Source organism: Chlorocebus sabaeus, unplaced genomic scaffold, assembly GCF_047675955.1.
Source record: "Chlorocebus sabaeus isolate Y175 unplaced genomic scaffold, mChlSab1.0.hap1 unalloc_scaffold_251, whole genome shotgun sequence".
NCBI classification, from domain to species: Eukaryota; Metazoa; Chordata; class Mammalia; order Primates; family Cercopithecidae; genus Chlorocebus; species Chlorocebus sabaeus.
In genome coordinates this window covers 301,115-319,411 of record NW_027327539.1, presented here as the reverse complement: position 1 = coordinate 319,411, position 18,297 = coordinate 301,115, and the positions used below count along the sequence as shown (strand labels likewise).

General features: G+C 42.7%; 2 protein-coding genes across 14 annotated transcripts in view; one reads left to right on the top strand and one right to left on the bottom strand.

Annotated features, from left to right (window-relative positions):
• Positions 1 to 18,297, bottom strand: part of LOC140711172 (tubulin beta-8 chain-like) — a 79,278-nt gene that overhangs the window by 4,522 nt on the left and 56,459 nt on the right. For all 12 annotated transcript variants that reach the window (XM_073014073.1, XM_073014078.1, XM_073014081.1 and 9 more), the window contains one exon: positions 9,395 to 9,517. The gene's annotated coding sequence lies outside the window, so the exon portion shown is untranslated. The remainder of the gene's footprint in view (positions 1 to 9,394; positions 9,518 to 18,297) is intronic.
• LOC119622946 (uncharacterized) overlaps positions 11,245 to 18,297 on the top strand; it is a 48,717-nt gene continuing 41,664 nt past the window's right edge. Inside the window, exons 1-3 of one of the 2 annotated variants that reach the window (XM_073014071.1) lie at positions 11,245 to 11,534; positions 17,057 to 17,183; positions 17,672 to 17,767. In XM_073014071.1, coding sequence (XP_072870172.1) covers positions 11,532 to 11,534; positions 17,057 to 17,183; positions 17,672 to 17,767 — 226 coding nt within the window. In that variant the 5' untranslated portion in view covers positions 11,245 to 11,531. The remainder of the gene's footprint in view (positions 11,535 to 17,056; positions 17,184 to 17,671; positions 17,768 to 18,297) is intronic. The other variant, XM_073014070.1, reaches the window with a different exon arrangement.

The following is an 18,297-nucleotide window of genomic DNA, read 5'->3' as shown; positions in this document are numbered from 1 at the left end:
TTTTGCCTGCTGCCATGTAAGAGATGTGACTTTGCTCCTCATTTGCCTTCTGCCATGAGTGTGAGGCCTCCCCAACCATGTGCAACTGTGAGTCAATTAAACCTCTTTCTTTAAATATAAATTATCCAGCCTTAGATATGTCTTTATTAGCAGCATGAGAATAGACTAATACAACGTGTATGCCGGAAAGGCTAGGAGCACCTGTGGACTCTGGCACATAGGTAGCTGCGTTTATGGTTTGGCAGGCTTTAAGGGTTATGTCTGGAGTGTCTAGCAATAAGGCCTGATGCTTTCATAAATATTCTCCTATTATCCACTGGTGCCCTTTAGCTTCTAGGACCACCTTCCCTTGGTGTGGGGTCAAAAACCTGTAGGTGCTGTTCTAATGTTAGTTTATTAACTTTGCCTACTAGAAAAGTGGTAGCAGCAATAGCTCTAAGACATCAAGGCCACCCTGAGGCCACCTGGTCTATCTGCTTAGAAAATTAGGCTACTGGCCTTGGAATGTCCCCCAGTTTTGGGACAAGATTACCCAAGGCCTATGCCTTGCTTTTTGGCTACATAAAGGAAAAAATGGTTCCTCTAACTTGGGGACTCCCATGGCTGCAGCAGAGCCCAATTTCTCCTTGAGAGTAATGAAGGTTTGCTTGCAGTTCTAATTACATTCTAGGAGTTCTAAATCTTTCCCTTTGGTGTATCATATAAAGACTTGGCTACATATCCAAATCTGGGTACCCATAAATAGCAGTACCCCGCCATCTCCTTAAAAAGCCCACAGTCATTTGTTGGGCTGGGACCCTTGGATGACTAAAATAACTGTTTTATCTTCTAGGGATGTTGATCAGTTCTAGAGGTTAAGATAGATTCCAAATATTTAAGTCTTTGAGTCAAAATCTGTGCCCTGTATGGTGATACCATGTATCTGCAAGTTCCCAGAAAATTTACCAACTTAACAGTATTATTATTTGAGTCTTCTTTAGTTGAGCTAGCAATGAGCAAGTCACCTACATACTAATAATTTTGTCCCTTTCCAACTGTAGATTTCTTAAGTCCTTAGCTAGAGCATTTTCAAATAAGTGGGGGCTATCCCAGAACCCTTCAGAGATGACTGTCCAGGTTAGTTTTGAGGCTGAATGTGTATCTGGATCAGTCCATTCAAAGGCAAACATATTATGAATCTGGATGCAATAAGATGCAGAAAAATCCATCTTTCAGATTTAAGAATGTAAACCAGCTTGCATCCCCTGAGACTTGGTAAGTATTGGGGACAATGAGTTGTATGGAGACAACTGCATTTATTAATGCTCTAAGGTTTCTGACAAATCTGTACTTGCCATTAGGCTTTTCATCTGGTGACATGCAAGTATTGTAAGGAGACTCTCACGGCCTTCATAACTCATGCCATTAGGCTTTTCATCTGGTGACGTGCGAGTATTGTAAGGAGACTCTCACGGCCTTAGTAACTCATACGGCAAGAATTTGGCAATAAGGGGTTGAATTTCCCCCTCATGCTTCTTGCCTTAAAATGTATTATCTCTTCTGAGGGCGAGGAGCACTAGGCTGAAGTTGGATTTGAATGGAGGAGGTGTGTAGTGAGTTTCCCAGAGCCTGTGTGGCCCAAACCTCAATATTTACTTGAGACAACACCTCAGGTGGTAAATGTGACAGCTCATTCTTAACTTCTTTTTTCCCCTGAGGGGTCAGGAACAAAAGTAACACTCTCTATGCTTTATGATCTGTGAAGGTGACCATGACTTGGTCTCCTGAGTCAATAAACCTCTCCCCAGTAAGAGGTCAGGCATTCAAACAGTACTAAAAAGGCAGGTGAGAAACCCAGAGGCCCTGGAGGACAACTTAGAAGATATGAAAAGCAGTGCTTTTGGGCTTGTCCATCATGAGAAGACAGGAGCCCATTGTATTGAATCAGGACAGAGTCATCTGCTCCCATATCTAATAAGAAGTTAATGCTCCTACCTGCCACTTCAAGAGTCACCTGAGGCCCCTACATCTCTTGATAGATAATAGTCCAATGGGAGTGGAGGTATGAAGCATCAGGCTCTACCACTTTTGAGTCTGCTGAGCTCTGATGATGACTCCCTTGGAAGCACAGTGCATTTCCTTTGGCAGTGGCCGACCTTCTTACAGAAGGCACATTGATTTATATGCAAGGCACAGTGGCCCAGAGGCACGGACTGGGACTTTTACCTTCTCACTTCCTCTGTGAGGGCCAGGGGTTAAAGGGCTGCCTCTGAAGTCGTGGAGAGCACAAGGCTGCAGCTAGAAGCTGGGCCTCTTGGGAGATTTGCTTTATGTTTTCTCTGCCCTATTCCTGTGATGGAAAACTGCAAAATCCAAGTCTAAAATCTGATCCATGGGAGTCTGGAAGCCCAAGGCTGCTTTTGGCAGCTTCCTGCAGATATCAGAAGCAGACTGGACTATAAAATAAACTCCTAGCAATGCCTGTCCCTTCTTTGAGTCAGGGTCAGTGTTAGTGTATGTCCTCAAAGTCTAAATTATCCACCCTTGTAATAAGGCTAGGTTTTCATCTTTTCCCTGAGCAATTTTCTAGACTTTATAAAAATTAAAAAGCTTTATCACACTTTTTTTATTTCTTCAAGGAGTCAAATGATCATAATTTTTTCTCTCTATGTCCTACTTTCTTCCTAATTCATTTCCCTTTTCTAGATTCTAGTTCTCTTTTGGGTCCTAGTCAGGCACTGCTGTGCTTCCTACTTGATAGGTGTCAGATCCCTGGTTGCAGGCTGCCACCCTGTTAGCATGTGCTCTAGTCACTCCCATAATACACTGCTTTTCTACCATGCAGCAGGTGAACATAAATATATGCAAATCTTGCCTGGTCAGATCATACATCAAGATTAGCCTCTCAAATTTGTCTATGAATTTTCCTGGAACTTCTGAAAACTGTTTTAGTTTTTCCTTGCATATGGCTAATTCAGACATAGAAAGGGGTACATATACCTATATAGTATCCCTATTATCATCTGTTACTTCCCAGAGAGGGCAAACATTCAACTTTGCCAGCTGATAAGAGGCCCCACTGCATGTTGTTCTGGTGAAGCTCGGATGTTTCGAGAGTGGGGTATGTATGTAAGCCAGGACTCGAAGGGCAGGGAGAAGATGATGACAGGACACTAGAAAGCTCTGGAAAACTAGAAGAAATTAATAACATGTTGCACACCTCACCAGAACTGGAAGGAGTCTGACTGTGTTCTTATGGGGTGCTCGAACTGACAGGGGAGAGTTCAGCCCCAGCTAAGAAAAGCCTAATATTAAGAGGCACTTGCATTAAAAGGGTAATCAATTATGTGCCATCCCTATTTTGTCTTTTCCTCAATCAAACATATAGTAACCCATTTAAATTTTTTATCCTGACCAAGCATCAGGGAAGCCTCTATGTAAAGTATTTCCTCCTATTTAGTTTCTCTTCTATAAAACAAATTAAGCTGCAAAAAAGGGAGTCAGACCGAACAGGGGAAATGGGGAGGCTATAACTTGTGTATTGTAATGTATTCGTCCATTTTCACACTGCTATGACAAAACTCTTTCAGGAAAAAAGTGACATGCTGGGTTTAGAAAGTAGTGTCCAGCTGCCCTATATCAGCTCATCAAAGATGACCTTAAGGTTAAGAAATGAGAGAAAACTGTTAAGAAAATGTCTCATGTTCTCCATCTTGAGGCTAATTGTTTGCAGGGGTTGTCATAAAAGAGGCTGTCACTAAACAGGCAGATCTGATCCTATCATGTAGGGCTGTTAAATACCACATTTCAACTCCTAGTCATAATGATGGAGAGGTTATTGCTGATCGTTTCTGATAATTAAGGTACAAAAATACTAGGTTCCAAGACATCTCTTTTTTCAGTGTCACTTGGACCAATGGCAAGTTAAATAAGCAATCAGCTAAAAGTCAGAGGATCACTGAGAAAGTAAAAGCTAAACTGTTTGGGGCCTCTTTCCTGGGGCAGCCTCCAGGCTACTACAAAACAGAATCGGTGAGCAGAAAGGTGACAAGATGCAGAGCACTCAGGTGAGGGACAAAGAGCACAAGGTGGACAGTCCAAAAAGAGAAAGTGGCAAACATCTTCTTTAGCTACTTTACACTGTTGGTGGGACTGTAAACTAGTTCAACCATTGTGGAAAAGAGTGTGGCGATTCCTCAAGGATCTAGAACTAGAAATACCATTTGACCCAGCCATCCCATTACTGGGGATATACTCAAAGGATTATAAATCATGCTGCTATAAAGACACATGCACACATATGTTTATTGCACACTATTCACAATTGCAAAGACTTGGAATCAACCCAAATGTCCATCAGTGACAGACTGGATTAAGAAAATGTGGCACATATACAGCATGGAATACTATGCAGCCATAAAAAAGGATGAGTTCGTGTCCTTTGTAGGGACATCGATGCAGCTGGAAACCATCATTCTCAACAAACTATCGCAAGAACAGAAAACCAAACACCACATGTTCTCACTCATAGGTGGGAATTGAACAATGAGATCACTTGGACACAGGAAAAGGAACATCACACACCGAGTCCTATTGTGGGGAGGGAGGAGGGACGAGGGATAGCATTAGGAGATACACCTAATGTAAATGATGAGTTAATGGGTGCAGCACACCAACATGGCACATGTATACATATGTAACAAACCTGCACATTGTGCACATGTACCCTAGATCTTAAAGTATAATAAGAAAAGAAAAAACTTGCCTTCCTGGAGGGTATTTGTAGCTAAAAATAAACTAGATTTCAACTTAGATTGCCACTAAAATACATTATAAACTACAAAGTATTACAAAAATACATATATAATATTAAGGCTATATGTATATCTAAATTTTACCTAAATCTGAATTTGCTTTATTTGACAAAGTCTATAAACAACCCCAGGACAATAAAAATTTTATCCTTAGAAAGTTTGCACCAATCCCCTTTCATCCTATCCCCAACTGCACCTGCCTATGGGTTCCCAGCCTGCCCAGGCTCTGTAGCTTCCATACCCTTCTTCCATTTCCAACTGCTCCTGTGTTGTATATTTTATAATAAATGGTTAAACACAAGTACAGTGTTTGGCTGAGTTCTGTGAGTATTTTAATCAAATTCTTAAACTTGAGAAGGGGGTTATGGGAGTCCCCATTTGTTAGTAGTTCAGAAGTATGTATGGGTACTTGTAGTTTGTGACTGGCATCTGCAGTAAGAGCAGTGTTGTGGGACTAAGCACTGGACTCTAGGGCCTGTGCGGACTTTGGGTGGTGTGAGATGTAAAATGTTAAACAACTAGTTGGTGTTGGAGAACTGCTTTGTATTCCTCAAACTCTACAGATGTAGTGTTCGAAGAAAGACATCGGCCAGGTGCGGTGGCTCACATCTGTAATCCCAACACTTTGGGAGGCTGAGGTGGGCAGATCACAAGGTCAGGAGTTTGAGATCAGCCTGACCAATATGGTGAAACCCCATCTCTACTAAAAATACAAAAATTAGCCGGGCATGGTGGTGGGCACCTGTAGTCCCAGCTACTTAGGAGGCTGAGGCCAGATAATCACTTGAACCCAGGAGGCGGAGGTTGCAGTGAGCCGAGATCGTGCCACTGCACTCCAGCCTAAGCGACAGAGTGAGAGTCCATCTCAAAAAAAAAAAAAAAAAAAAAAAAAAAAAAAAGAAGAAGAAGAAGAAGAAAAAGAAAGAACAAAGAAGAAGACATCACAGGGGCTGGAGCTGGAGAAAGACTAGGTGTCTGGGGAAGAAAGGCTCTCTTCTCCTGTATATAGGCTGTCACACTACACATTCTCCTGTGATTCCAGATCTTCTCCCCGGGTGAGAGGGGACTAAAAACTTCAGAACAGACCCCCTTCACCTACAGCTACCATCACATACATTTCACTCACTTACAAACATACTCTTAGGAGGTATTAATGTGGCCATGTCCCTCCCAGAACTAAGTACCGCCCTCAGCAATCCCATCACAGTGCCTTCTCTTCTAGTTTCTTGCCAAAAACCTACACAAGTGCCCATGGGTATCCTAGTTTAGTTCTACCCTCAGACACTGAATCTGCAGCAGCAATCTGTTCTCTCCACCACCTGTTAATAATCTCAACTGCTTGCATGGACACAGGAGTAATTCTGAGTATAGCCCCTCCTAGACCATTATCTTTAACACAAATCAGTCCTTCCACCTACCTTTTACTCTCCCCCACTCATGGATTTTTGGTGGCTCCTTTCTCTTTTCTACATTTTTCCCCACAGTCTCTCTTTTACGTGTACACAGTGTGTCCAGGATCACCCATTAGATACCTAAATCCAGTGTATACTGAAATTCAGATGTCTGGAAGTTCAAGATCATGTCCATAATCCGGCTGTTGCTTTTCTTTAAAAAGCATTTAGCCTACATGTACATTTTTCTTTGCTTCTTTTGAAATATACATATATACAAATTATTTTAACAGCTAAATAAACCTTAACTTTTTTTTTTTTTTTTTTTGACTCAGGATTCTCTTTACCTAGGACCTGAGAACCATTACTTTGTTTTTGCTTTTGATTTGGCAAAGGTTTTGGTTCCCCGCCCCCCCCCCCCCATTTTCAGCCTTTTAAAGAAGACACAGATGTGTTTAGAATAATAAAGCTCATTTTAAGGTCACACAAAAGTTGAGCACAAAGAATAGGATTCAATTCAGCAATACAGAGTAATGAAGAGTAAAAGACACTAAGTTTCTCCAACAGAAAACTAATCATCCAAGGCGATTATATTAAAGGTGATAATATCTGGAGCCTAAAGTATTTAACGCTGCAAAAGCAAGAACAGTTTAGGGTATAAACTGAGCAGTGGAATTTTTAGCTGTGCCTTGGTTTCTACTTATTACTTAAGAAAGATTAGCATAGTTTTGTGTAGTCTTTAGTATACAACATGCATCCATGTAAATTAAACAGTATTTTCTACAATTGTGTGACTATAAGGCCACAGTATTTATTTTGAATAAACCTCTTAAATAGTAATTTTAATATTAATATTATTAATTTGAAATATAAAGCATTATAGCTTTAAGTTTATATAACTTTATTATAAGTATTAATTTGTTTGAATTAAGTTTATATAACTTTAATATAAGTATTAATTTGTTTGAAATATAAAGTATTATAAAATATTGTAATTAAGCTTACAGATAATTTTAAATATATATACATTATGACTAGTATATTAAAATTATTTATATGTAGACATTTATATTTAATACCCAAAGAAAATTTACTACCACATTGCTATAGTAGATATTAACCTGACATGCTTATTAATTGATCCTATAGGTATAATTATAGGTCAACATAATTTTACAGCCTATTCTTTTATTTTACTAAATTAGGAATGCCACTATTCCAGGACAAATAAATGCAGTTGATGTGGCCACCCAAGAATCATAGTACCTCTTTAGTTAGCTATCTTGCAGTCTCTGATATAACTCTACCATGTGAATAGAGCGAATTCCAATTCTTCATCAAATAGTGCCGGTGGAGGTTGTCAGGTGTGTTACAGTATAGATTCCCAATCCAACGGCCAGCAGATGGGAGAGCAGCAGAGGAGGAAATTCTGCTCAGAATAAGCTCTCTTTCTTCATAATACTTGTGTGTCTCATGCTGAGAGTAGTACTGCACTTTCAGGTGTTTAGAGAAGAACTTCCTTGGGGGAATATTTTCCGGTCAATTTGACCAATGTTATATGTAATCTGAATTTGTCTTTAAGATTCTTTCAACCTCTTTTCTTCTCTCAGTACAGTTTTACTCAGACTGAGAGCTGTCTTTCTCTTCAATGCTCTGAGTATCTGTGTCTAAGCCCTATTACTATCACATGGTGTCTGTCTGTGAGTGAGAACTCCTGGAGCTCCTCTATCTAGATCCATGCTGTGTATCCAGCAATATTCTTTTTGTGTCACTATTATAAACAGAAACTGAGGCTGAAACATTGCTCCTGTTCCCCCTATCGCAAAAGTGCAATTCTACCCAGGAGCCCTGCAGGCTCTCCTCCCGCAGCTCAGGGACCCCGCTCTGTAACGCGGCACTGCAGTGCATCTGTGGCAGTTGTGTTCCATGTAAAATGTGAGCTGCCAGCTGTGGGCTGTGCCTCAGTGGTAGATGGCAGGGTTTGGGAGAGGACACAGGCCACCAGGAGAGGGCAAGCAGAATTGCTGCAGCCCAGGGCTTAGGGAGTAGGTATCCATTGCTTTGAAATATAAATAGCCAGCCCAGCACGGTGGCCCACGCCTGTAATCCCAGCACTTTGGGAGGCTGAGGTGGGCGGATCACAAGGTCAGGAGATCAAGACCATCCTGGCTAACATGGAGAAACCCCGTCTCTACTAAAAATACAAAAAAATTAGCCAGGTGTGATGGCGAGCACCTGTAGTCCCAGCTACTCCGGATGCTGAGGCAGGAGAATGGCGTGAACCCAGGAGGCGGAGCTTGCAGTGAGCCGAGATTGCACCACTGCACTCCAGCCTGGGCAACAGAGCAAGGCTCCGTCTCAAAAAAAAAAATATATATATATATATATATGTATATATATATATGTATATATATATGTATATATATGTATATATATGTATATATATGTATATATATACATATATATGTATATATATATGTGTATATATATGTATATATATATGTATATATATATATATATATAGCCAAGATGATAGTACCCTATCTCACTGTTTCTGTAAGAGATTGAGAGTGACTTAGAGCTGAAGGTAAGGTAGGCTTACCTGCAACAGGCACCTGGCTCTAAGTTGCAAAACTGCCTCCTATCATGATGTTGGAAGTTTATTGTTTCTTTGCATATAACCAACCAGTATACAGAAGACCTCCCCAATTACCAGGTGAGTTTAGGATGAACTATGTATGACCAATGGTTTGTACAGAAGGGAGGCAGGAGAATCGGGTCTGGAGGCAGAGAACTTAAGGCCAATTTGTGCTGACTTCCTAAAAGAAAAAAAAACCAAGGTCTGGAGGCAGGGACCCTAAGGCCACTTAAGGCAAACTTCCAACAGCTAAACCAAAAGAAAAAAATCCCATCTCCCCACACCTGAGTAGCAAACGCTCAAAGGCTACTCTCCCTACAACCCTTCCCCTTCTACCACTTCTCAGATGGAAAGGGAAGGTGCCTTGGAGTGGCTGCAGGCCAAGCACCGGCCATCCCTTCATCTGCATAGGGTGCCAATTTACCTAAGCCTTTAGTTAGCCACGGACCAAATCCTTCATCCAGATCAGTGGTAGCTGATAGGGACCTTAAAAGGAGTAGTTAAAACCCAGAAAACGTCATAACCATGACCTTGAGTCATTTGCTCAAGCCCACACCCGCTTTATTCCTTACCTTAATAAATTTCTGCTTTTGATGCTTCCTTCCTGTGTTTTGTTCCTTTGTTACTTTGTGCATTTTGTTCAATTATTTGTTCAAGTTGCCAAGGACCTGGACAACTCACTCACGGTCTTCCTTCTGGGAACAGAAGTACAGGTAGATGTGAACGCGTGTGATTGGTGCTTAAACTCACACAGTGCCCCACACCACCGGAGAAAAACACACAGTTACAGCCTGTGTGTCCAAATTAGGTCCAGATTAGGTCCAAAAACAAATAGCAAAACAAGAAGATTGCCTTTAATCTTTTCCCTCCACTTCTAAACTCTGGAGGACAAGGCTGTGAAGAGATCTGAAGACATGGTGCTCTCTCCTCCTGTGGCCCCAACATTCTTTGTTTACTGTCTGGTATTTGAAAGGAAGAGGAACCTTTGATAGAGGAGGTGGTCGGAGGCTGGTTAGGCAGGTAGAGACAGAGGGTCTGGGGAGAAGGAAAACACCTGTAGGACCGCACCTGCACCACCCCTGTAGTTAGCGGGAAGAAATGTGGTTAAGAACTTCCTCTAAGGCCAGGATGTTGCTCCAAAGGGACTGTCCCAACTTAGGAACAGGTGCAATAAACCAACCTAAGTGTCTTTAACTTGACCCAGCTCATTATAAGGTCATTAACATGACATTAGCATTGTGGTTTTAGCTCCCCCCCTGTAAGTTTCACTTAGGCACTCATGGGTAACAACCAAAATGGAGTCACTGTGGCCAATCCCAAGCATCCGCAGATGCAACACCCTTAGTGGGGAACTTTACCCATCCCATTTGGGCAGAACCCACAGAAGACATACTTGTTCTTGCCACATAAAAGACCTAGACCTCAGCCTCATTTCTGGCAACCTGCTTTCAGGTCCCCTCTTGCTTCTGAGAACTTTGCTTTTGCTTAATAAATCCTACTTTGCCTTACTCACTCTCTGGCACCCGTGTGCTTCATTCTTTTCGGTCGTGGCACAAGAGTCCCGACCTGGCTCAATCGAGGAGACCATCACATCTCCACCAAACGGTAACTGGGAAACCGTGGTCTTCACGTGGATGCTCTCAGCTTGCAGCACCAGATCTCTCTGGGGGCACTGTCCCACCCACCCTTGAGCCTGAGAAAAGTTGGTAGAGAGGCTGGTGCGTTACTTCCAGCAGAAAAGAAGTGTTCAGGCCCTCACTTCCCTGAGGAAAGAGAGGCCCTCATAGCTGCGCTCAATGTGGCAGCCACCTGCCATATGTAGCTACTGGGCACCTGGAATGTGACTGGTTTGAAGTAAAATGTGCTGCAAACATAAAATACACCGTGAGTTTAGAAGAATTAGATCAGAAATATACTTTATTTCTAATCGTATATTGATCACATATTAATACAATATTTTGGATACAATGGATTAAAAATTATTACCAACAATTTCACTCTAAACATTATTTTTGACGTGGCTAATAAAAAACAGAAAATTCACAAATAGCTAACATTTTATATTTTAGAGGATTGCTTCCCTCTTAAATCAGGTGTCCTACTCAAAAGACTAGCGGCCAGAAGGGTTATGAAATCTAAAAATATTAAAATAATTGTCATTATATTGCTTCCACTTGTGAAAAAGTGTGTGCCTGTGCATGCATGTGTGCGCGTCCGTATCTACGTGTGCGCGCGTGTGTGTACGTCTGTGTGTCCGTGCGTGCGTGTATTTTATAAGTGGACATAACCTTACACACAAGGTTAAAAAGAGACCCCTGGGCTGCTTCAGGTCAAGCCCGGAGAGAAAGCCCTGCCTGAAAGGGCCTGGAGGCCCCAGGTTGTCACTCTTGCCTCATCAGTGGAGTGTGTGGTCGCGAATTCTGTTACTCATGGCCCGAGGGCGGGGATTGGAGTATTATCCAATCAGAGTGTCGGAGTGAGAACTGCCCAATCAGGCGCGCAGCCAGAGAGGAGGCGGTGGCTTCCGGGATGTGGCGCGGCCTTTTCCTCTGGTTCCTGCCAGGGCTTGGGTTAGGGCTTCAGCTGTCTGCGTCCTCGGCTCCGGGAGGCCTCGGGGATTCAGCAGCAGCCCCAGCCTCCCGTCGCTCTGTCACCAGCGGGTATTGGATGATTTGTAGCTAAGACTCCCGGATCCCCTGAAGTGGGGAAATGGTGAGTGTGCGGGGCAGGGCGTCCCGAGGCTGGGGGGGCCTCATCGGCAGCGGCGGGAAATGGCGGCTGCGGGACCGAGTCTGTGAACAGAGTCCCCGCTGCCGCCGCTCAGCCCTCGGTCCTCAGTCCCCTCCGGTGAGGGTCCCGGGCTCCTGTCTGTCCCCGCACGGCGGCTCTGCCCAGCCTGCAGCCCTCCTCGTTCAGCTCTGCGCCGGCAGCCCCGCACCTTCCCCGGGCTGTGGGGTGAGGAGCTCTCCGGGAAGACGCCGGCGCGGCCTGCGCGGGCACCGCGTGGGAGGAGCTGTGGTCCGGGGTCCTGTCCCTTCTTTACCCGGTTCCGAATGAGATCGAGGCCCCGTCAAAACAGAGTTCATGTGAGCAAGCAGGACTCATTAACGGGACAGCGACCCCGTGGCTCGCGGTTTGGGCCAGCGGGTCTTGAAGGAAAGGCCTTTGTGAGGTGTGTGAGGAAGGGAAGCCATTCACCCGCCCGCCCCAACTTTCCCACCGGTCCCCTTGCCCTGAGCGCCTCCTCCGCGTGGCTGTTCCTGAGTGGCATCTTTTAGAATAGGCTGGTGGCGTGTGCACAGCGCTTCGCTGAGTTCTGTGAGTGGTTCTGCCACATTATGGAACTTGAGGAGGTTGTGGGCACCCCTGGTTTGTTGCAGACGTTCAGAAATGAAGACAGGTGTCCAGAGGCAGGGACTGGCGTCTGCAGGGGGGCAGCTGCGGGAAGAGCGCTGAGCTTGTGGGTCTGCGCTGACTCTGGGTGGGGTCGTTAGTGAGTTGCTGGACACCCCGTTGGGGTTGAAGCATTGGCTGGTGTTGAGGAAACTCCGCAAGTTTTCTGTCAGAAGAAAGACATGGCTGAGCCTGGGCTGGAGGAAGATGCCTAGTGTCTGCGGGAGGCGCGACTGGATTTTGCACTTGCGTGGTCCTGCTGGTCTCCTCCTGGGGAGAGGGGACTGAGAACTCAGAGGAAAGGAGTTTTGAGAAACATCCCTTCCCTTCACCCTGCTGCCAGCCCCCACCCAATGCTAACCCACTCCTGAGCGCGCCCACCGGTATTCGCATTGCCACACTCCTTCCAGTACAGGGTTCCACCCTCAGGAGTTGTGCCCATGGCTGCTTTGCTCCTAGCGTTTTCTGCCAAAAACACACGCAGTGCCCAGAAGTCTCCTGGCTCATCTCAACCGCAGATACTGAATCTGTAGCAGGAACTTGCTTCCTTCACCCACCCAGCCTTCTGGACCGCCTGATCCTAATGTCTTCTGTCTTTATAGATACAGGAATCAGAGCATAGCCCTGCCTCAGCCTGTACCTGTAGTACAAACCAGTGCTTTAGTCAGTCCTGCCCTGCTGCCACCCATGGCTCTTGATAGCTGCTTTCTCTCTTCTGCTTTTTCCTTCCCCACAAATTCTCTACGGTGTCCATCCCTCAGGTGCCTATGAGAATTCAGACGTTAGTGAGTTCAAGACAAGGTCTTTAGGCCTGGATGTTGTAGGAGCAAACACAAATTAGAAAAGGCTTAATGCTTTCTCTTTAGAATGAGGGAAGAATTTTTGCTCTTCTCCCTTTTCTTAAAGCATTTAGTTTGAGAACTTTTATATTTAAATATTTTCTCTTCTTCTTTGAAATATGTGTAAGTCATTTTTTATCAGTTAAATAGGTCATTTGTCTTTTTTGGCTCCAAATTGCCTTCATCTGGGACCTGGGAACTATTGCTTTGAAATGTAAATAGCAAGAACATACACCCTATTTCACAGTTTCTGTAGGAGACTAGGAGGCTGCCTTCAGCAGGTACCTAGCCACATTGCAAATCTACATCCTGTCATGAAGATGTGGATGTTTTTTTCTTTAATTATTAGAAAAAATTAGAAAACCCAGATGACCTCTCAGATTACAAGGTGAAATTATAATAAATTGTGTATAACAAATGGTGCTTTCAAGGCTTCTACTTGAGATTTAATTATAGTGACTTTCTGTGTTTGCATTCTCTTAGATTGTGATGCACATCACATTTTGATTTAATTATACAACAAAACTTTTTCTTGCGGTTCTGTTATTGTGGAGACTTTTTTAGGATTGCAGATGTTTTAGCTTTTAGTTATGTTTTCCACACACTGTCCAGAATTACCAGATGTTGTACACAAAATGTCCAGCAGTCTTCACTTCAGAAAACATTCTTTCTTAAGATTCCAGTCACAACCTAAAATTGTGCGGCAAAGTGTTTCCCAAATCTGCAAACAGAATGGTCTCTCTCTTGGGATCTACAGTCCTTTCTAGAGCAGTTAGGCTAAATTTCTACAAAAATAACTTTTCAGGACAGTAATCAGTTATTTCACCTCCTTCAGTGCTCCTGGCATCTTCCATTCTGACACTGATTTCAGAGATTTGGGGCCCATAAACCTAACCAGAATCACACATACGCATCGATTAAACCTGAGAAATTCTCCCTCCCACCTCCCCTTCCCCAAATGCCCACAAATGTGCATGGCTCACCAGCCCTCCAAGACCTAAATGTGCAGTTCTAGATTCTGAATTTATGTCCTGGAATTTGATAAAAGAACTTTTATCTGAGAAATATAAGTTTTTAAATGTATCAGACCCAGAGATGTGTTAAAAAGAGACCACAGTCACATACCGTTCCCCTCCTTGAACTATTTGTCTTTTGAAATTGCTTGCTATTGCCACAAGTGTCTGTAAATTAACCTAATAATGCCACGCTGGACACTATAACCTATATCCTATAGCTTAACTATGTATATGACCAATCACTAACCAATGTTACTTCTATAAACCAATAAGAATATCTGACACCTTTCTATCAGTCTGCTCTGGCTTCCTTTTTGCCTTTAAAAATATGCTTGTAACTGCTTCTAATTGGAGTGTATATTCAGGGCAACTTTATACTCCAGGATTGCAGTCTTCAAGCTTTGGCTCAAACTCTGTACTTATGTTACCCCAATTTTTTCCTTTTAGCTCAAAATATTCTTTAGAATGTGTTGAAGGAGGCTTCATGAGAAGGTCTTTCCTCTGATTTTACTCTGCTTCCTGTAACTCAAGAATGCAGCACACATTGATCTCACCTAGAATCTGCACGCAAAAGCTGGCCTCTGCCTAAGAGTCACAAGACAGGGCCAGACTGTGGGTTGAAGAGATACAGGAAAGTCATAGAAGGTGTTTTCTGCATCATGAGAGGTCAACATAGACATCTTAAGCCCCACTTTCAGAGTGGAGCCCTTTGAGTTTTCTGGATCTTGTCCAGTGACCTGCTACAGCTGTGTAAGAGGCTTCTGGTGTGAACACAATGCTGTGACAGAATCTATAAATGTAAACAAGCACCTTAGCAGTGGGAAGTCAAGGCCACTAAATATCCAGAGCCATAATCCCAACTGTGCCTCCCTGTGTTACTAGAGTACTTTTGTCCTTCCCCTGCCTGAGTTAGCTGATCAGGGACAGGGGATATCACATCCGGATCCAGGATCTGCAGCTCCATCAGGGCAGTTCCATTTTCTGTTTGCACCCCGCAAAGTCAGCCTGAGTCTCTCCTGCCTGGATCACTATGGGGGCATCAGCCTAGGGTCACTGGGGACACTCTCAGCAGCGTCAGTGAGTATTTGAGACATTTGAGGATGTCCTGTGCAGACTGGGGTCAGTGTTTCATATGGTCATTAGGAAAAGAGATGAAATAGTCATGGTCCCTACCATCAAGGAACTTGCATTCTAGAGCACATGAATAAATGATTAAATTCAGTGTCATGTATTCAGTACAAAGATGAAAACTGTACAGGAGACTTAAGCTTTATTTGGGTTACTTCCCTTTTATTGTTTGGTGAGTTTTGATGCCACCACCTGCAGGGCTGTTTATGGACAAAAGAGAAGTCATTATTTGTATTGTGTTTGCCTTGCTAAGAATAAATATTTAGCTTCAAATATAATTGGTCAGGAAAAACAAAAGGGTTTTGGTTAAATTCCTTTTTATTGTATGTTACAGATGGGGAAGTGGCAAAATAGATAAAAATTACACAAACTCTGGGAATCAAATTTCTCTTGGATGGGCTTAGAAAAGACAAAACTGAAACTACTTAGTGGCCTAGAAAGCAGAAGCCTAGGACCTATTTTCTGTCCCAACTCTGCCCAGATCCACCATCTACTGAACCTTGTCCAGGTCTGACCCCACACTGCAATGCCTCACAGAACTGCTTAGAGAAGATGAGAGTTTGGGGTAGCTATTCATACTCTCTCCAGAGCTGGTGCTCCCAATTTCCTGAAACCCAAAAGCAGATAAGTGGGGAAAAGCAATGTACTTTGGGGCCTTAAATTATTTTACAAAAAATTAAAACCAGTATTTCTAGAGACATCCCATCCAGCAACCTGTTCTCCATCTTTGCAGTTTCAGTGGATTTTTCACAAGTCTCATAGTAACTACAAACACAAAAATAAAAAATTCCTGAATTGTACTTAAAACTTTCTTCTATGTCTGTCCCCTTTATCTACATTGAGCTATTATTCTATGCATTTTTAAAAAATCACTGATAGGAAAACAAGAAAAAACAGAAAATGCTGGGACCCTGCATTTAAATCCTGGGAAGTATTACACACTTTGTACCCACCTCCCAGGATGCTATGAGAATTAGCACACATAATATGAGCTTCCCAGCACAGTGCTCTGTTACATACTCCTGAGCACATAGTACGTGCTCCATAAATATCACATTAATGCATGTGGATGTGCTGTTTTTCAAATGCAGACTTACTCAGACATTGCAACCATCTCCAGCCTCTGTAACCTTTAAAGGGCTTGCAGAGAATGCCATCTTTCAGGATGATGATTGCTGGTCTTGTCTTCAGATGAAAAGTATTTGTATTGTGATAAGGGTGTTGGGGTAAGGGACTCTGCTGTGTCTGCTTTCTCTAGCTGAGTGGTACTGTAATGGATCTAGGGGGAGGAGCATCAGCATTAACGGGAGACTTGCTGTAAAAAGCTAATTTGTGGACCCTTTTCAAACCTGCAGAATTGTGTTACTTACAGTAAGGCCTAGAATACCAAATTTATATGCACATTGAAGCTTGAGAGGCAATGTTTAACTAAGTGACCCTCAGCCCAGTCTTCCAGTAGAATCACATGGCAGTTTGAAGAGAAACAGTCACCTGTTCCCTCCCTACAGATCCTGTTAAGTTTCTTGTGTGACATTAACAGCGAGGCCAGGGTCAAGCATGAGGGCTTCCAGATACTTTAACGAGACATGAGTTCACCTTTTGTTCCAGGAGGTCATAGGACCTGCTTTGCTTGGTTTTTGTAGGGACAGGTGAGTGTAGCCTATATTTCTACTGCAGCAACAAAAATTGCTGGCATGCCCTCCTTTTTCCTCAGAGTTATAGAATACTTTAGATAACATTACTGTGTTAAAAGTCATTTTATCAGATAATTCCAGTCAGTCCCATAAGTCACAACTAGTTCTCTTATTTCACTTATGGTCAAATTAAGAACTGTCACATGATAAATATGTGTTTTCAGGAACTCTTAACATTCAGGGATGTGGCCATAGAATTCTCCCCTGAAGAGTGGAAATGCCTGGATCCTGCCCAGCAGAATTTATATAGAGACGTGATGTTGGAGAACTATAGAAACCTGGTCTCCCTGGGTATGGATAACTTTTAATACGTAATTCCTAGTACTTTCTCAGAGTTTCATTTTCTTTCTTTGTAGAATGTCTCTTGGGAGCTTCTGCTTTGCATTAATTAATTTTCAGTTCCTTTCTACAAGAAAAAAATTGGGAATTTGCTGGTGTAAAAAAAAATCTTTAGGATGTTTCATCATTGCATAAACCTTCTCTTTTCTTGAACTAATTTGTGTTCTTCACTCTAGGATAGTAGTAATTCTAGAAATTCAGTGATGTAAAATACTGTTTTCCACATCTTAAAATCCAATTTGCACCACTTATTTTTGATTCAGTAGTACTGGGTAGTGGAACTTAGAACCCGCAGATTTAAAATATTTAAGTATTCTAAAGATTCTGTCAGGAAACAATTTTTGGGTTAAATTTCTTTATTCTACTTAGCATAGTAATAGATTGGTCATTGGAGTATCCCCAGCAATAGTCATGTTAATTTTTTTTTTTTAATAAAACAGGTTTTATGATCTCCAACCCAGACCTGGTCACCTGTCTGGAGCAAATAAAAGAGCCCTACAACTTGAAGATACATGAGACAGCAGCCAAACCCCCAGGTAGGTGAGAGTGAATGAAGGAGAGGACACAGGCAAGGAGGCAAAAGGTCAGGAAGGAAGCCAGGCCTTCAAATGTAGTTTGGGAAACTGTGCCAATGAAAATAATTTCTGAGAAGGCTGCATTTTTTCTCTTATTCACAAATAGAGTCATCTTCTGTCCCATGCTCTTAAATCTTCTAAGAATTTCCTTTTTTTCTTCAGTGATCTCCATTCAAGTTTACAGGGAGAGCCAGTGTCCACTTTATCGCTTGTAAGGGGCTGCATGATCTGACTGCTGTTCCATTGCTTTTAGAGACATAGGAGTATTTGTATTATTGAGGACCTCTATGTTAAAGTATTTTTTCAAATATTATTTTTGCATCAGGCCTAAAATATGTAAGGTGAGTAGTGGACATAATGGGATTTGGTTTAGAAATCCCAGGAACACGAAGGACAGATGTTGCATCTTTTCCACTTAGTGATTTTTAATCCTGTAGAAGTTGCAAATGTAATTCTACAAAAACTCTTACTCAAAAGTTTATCAGAACAAT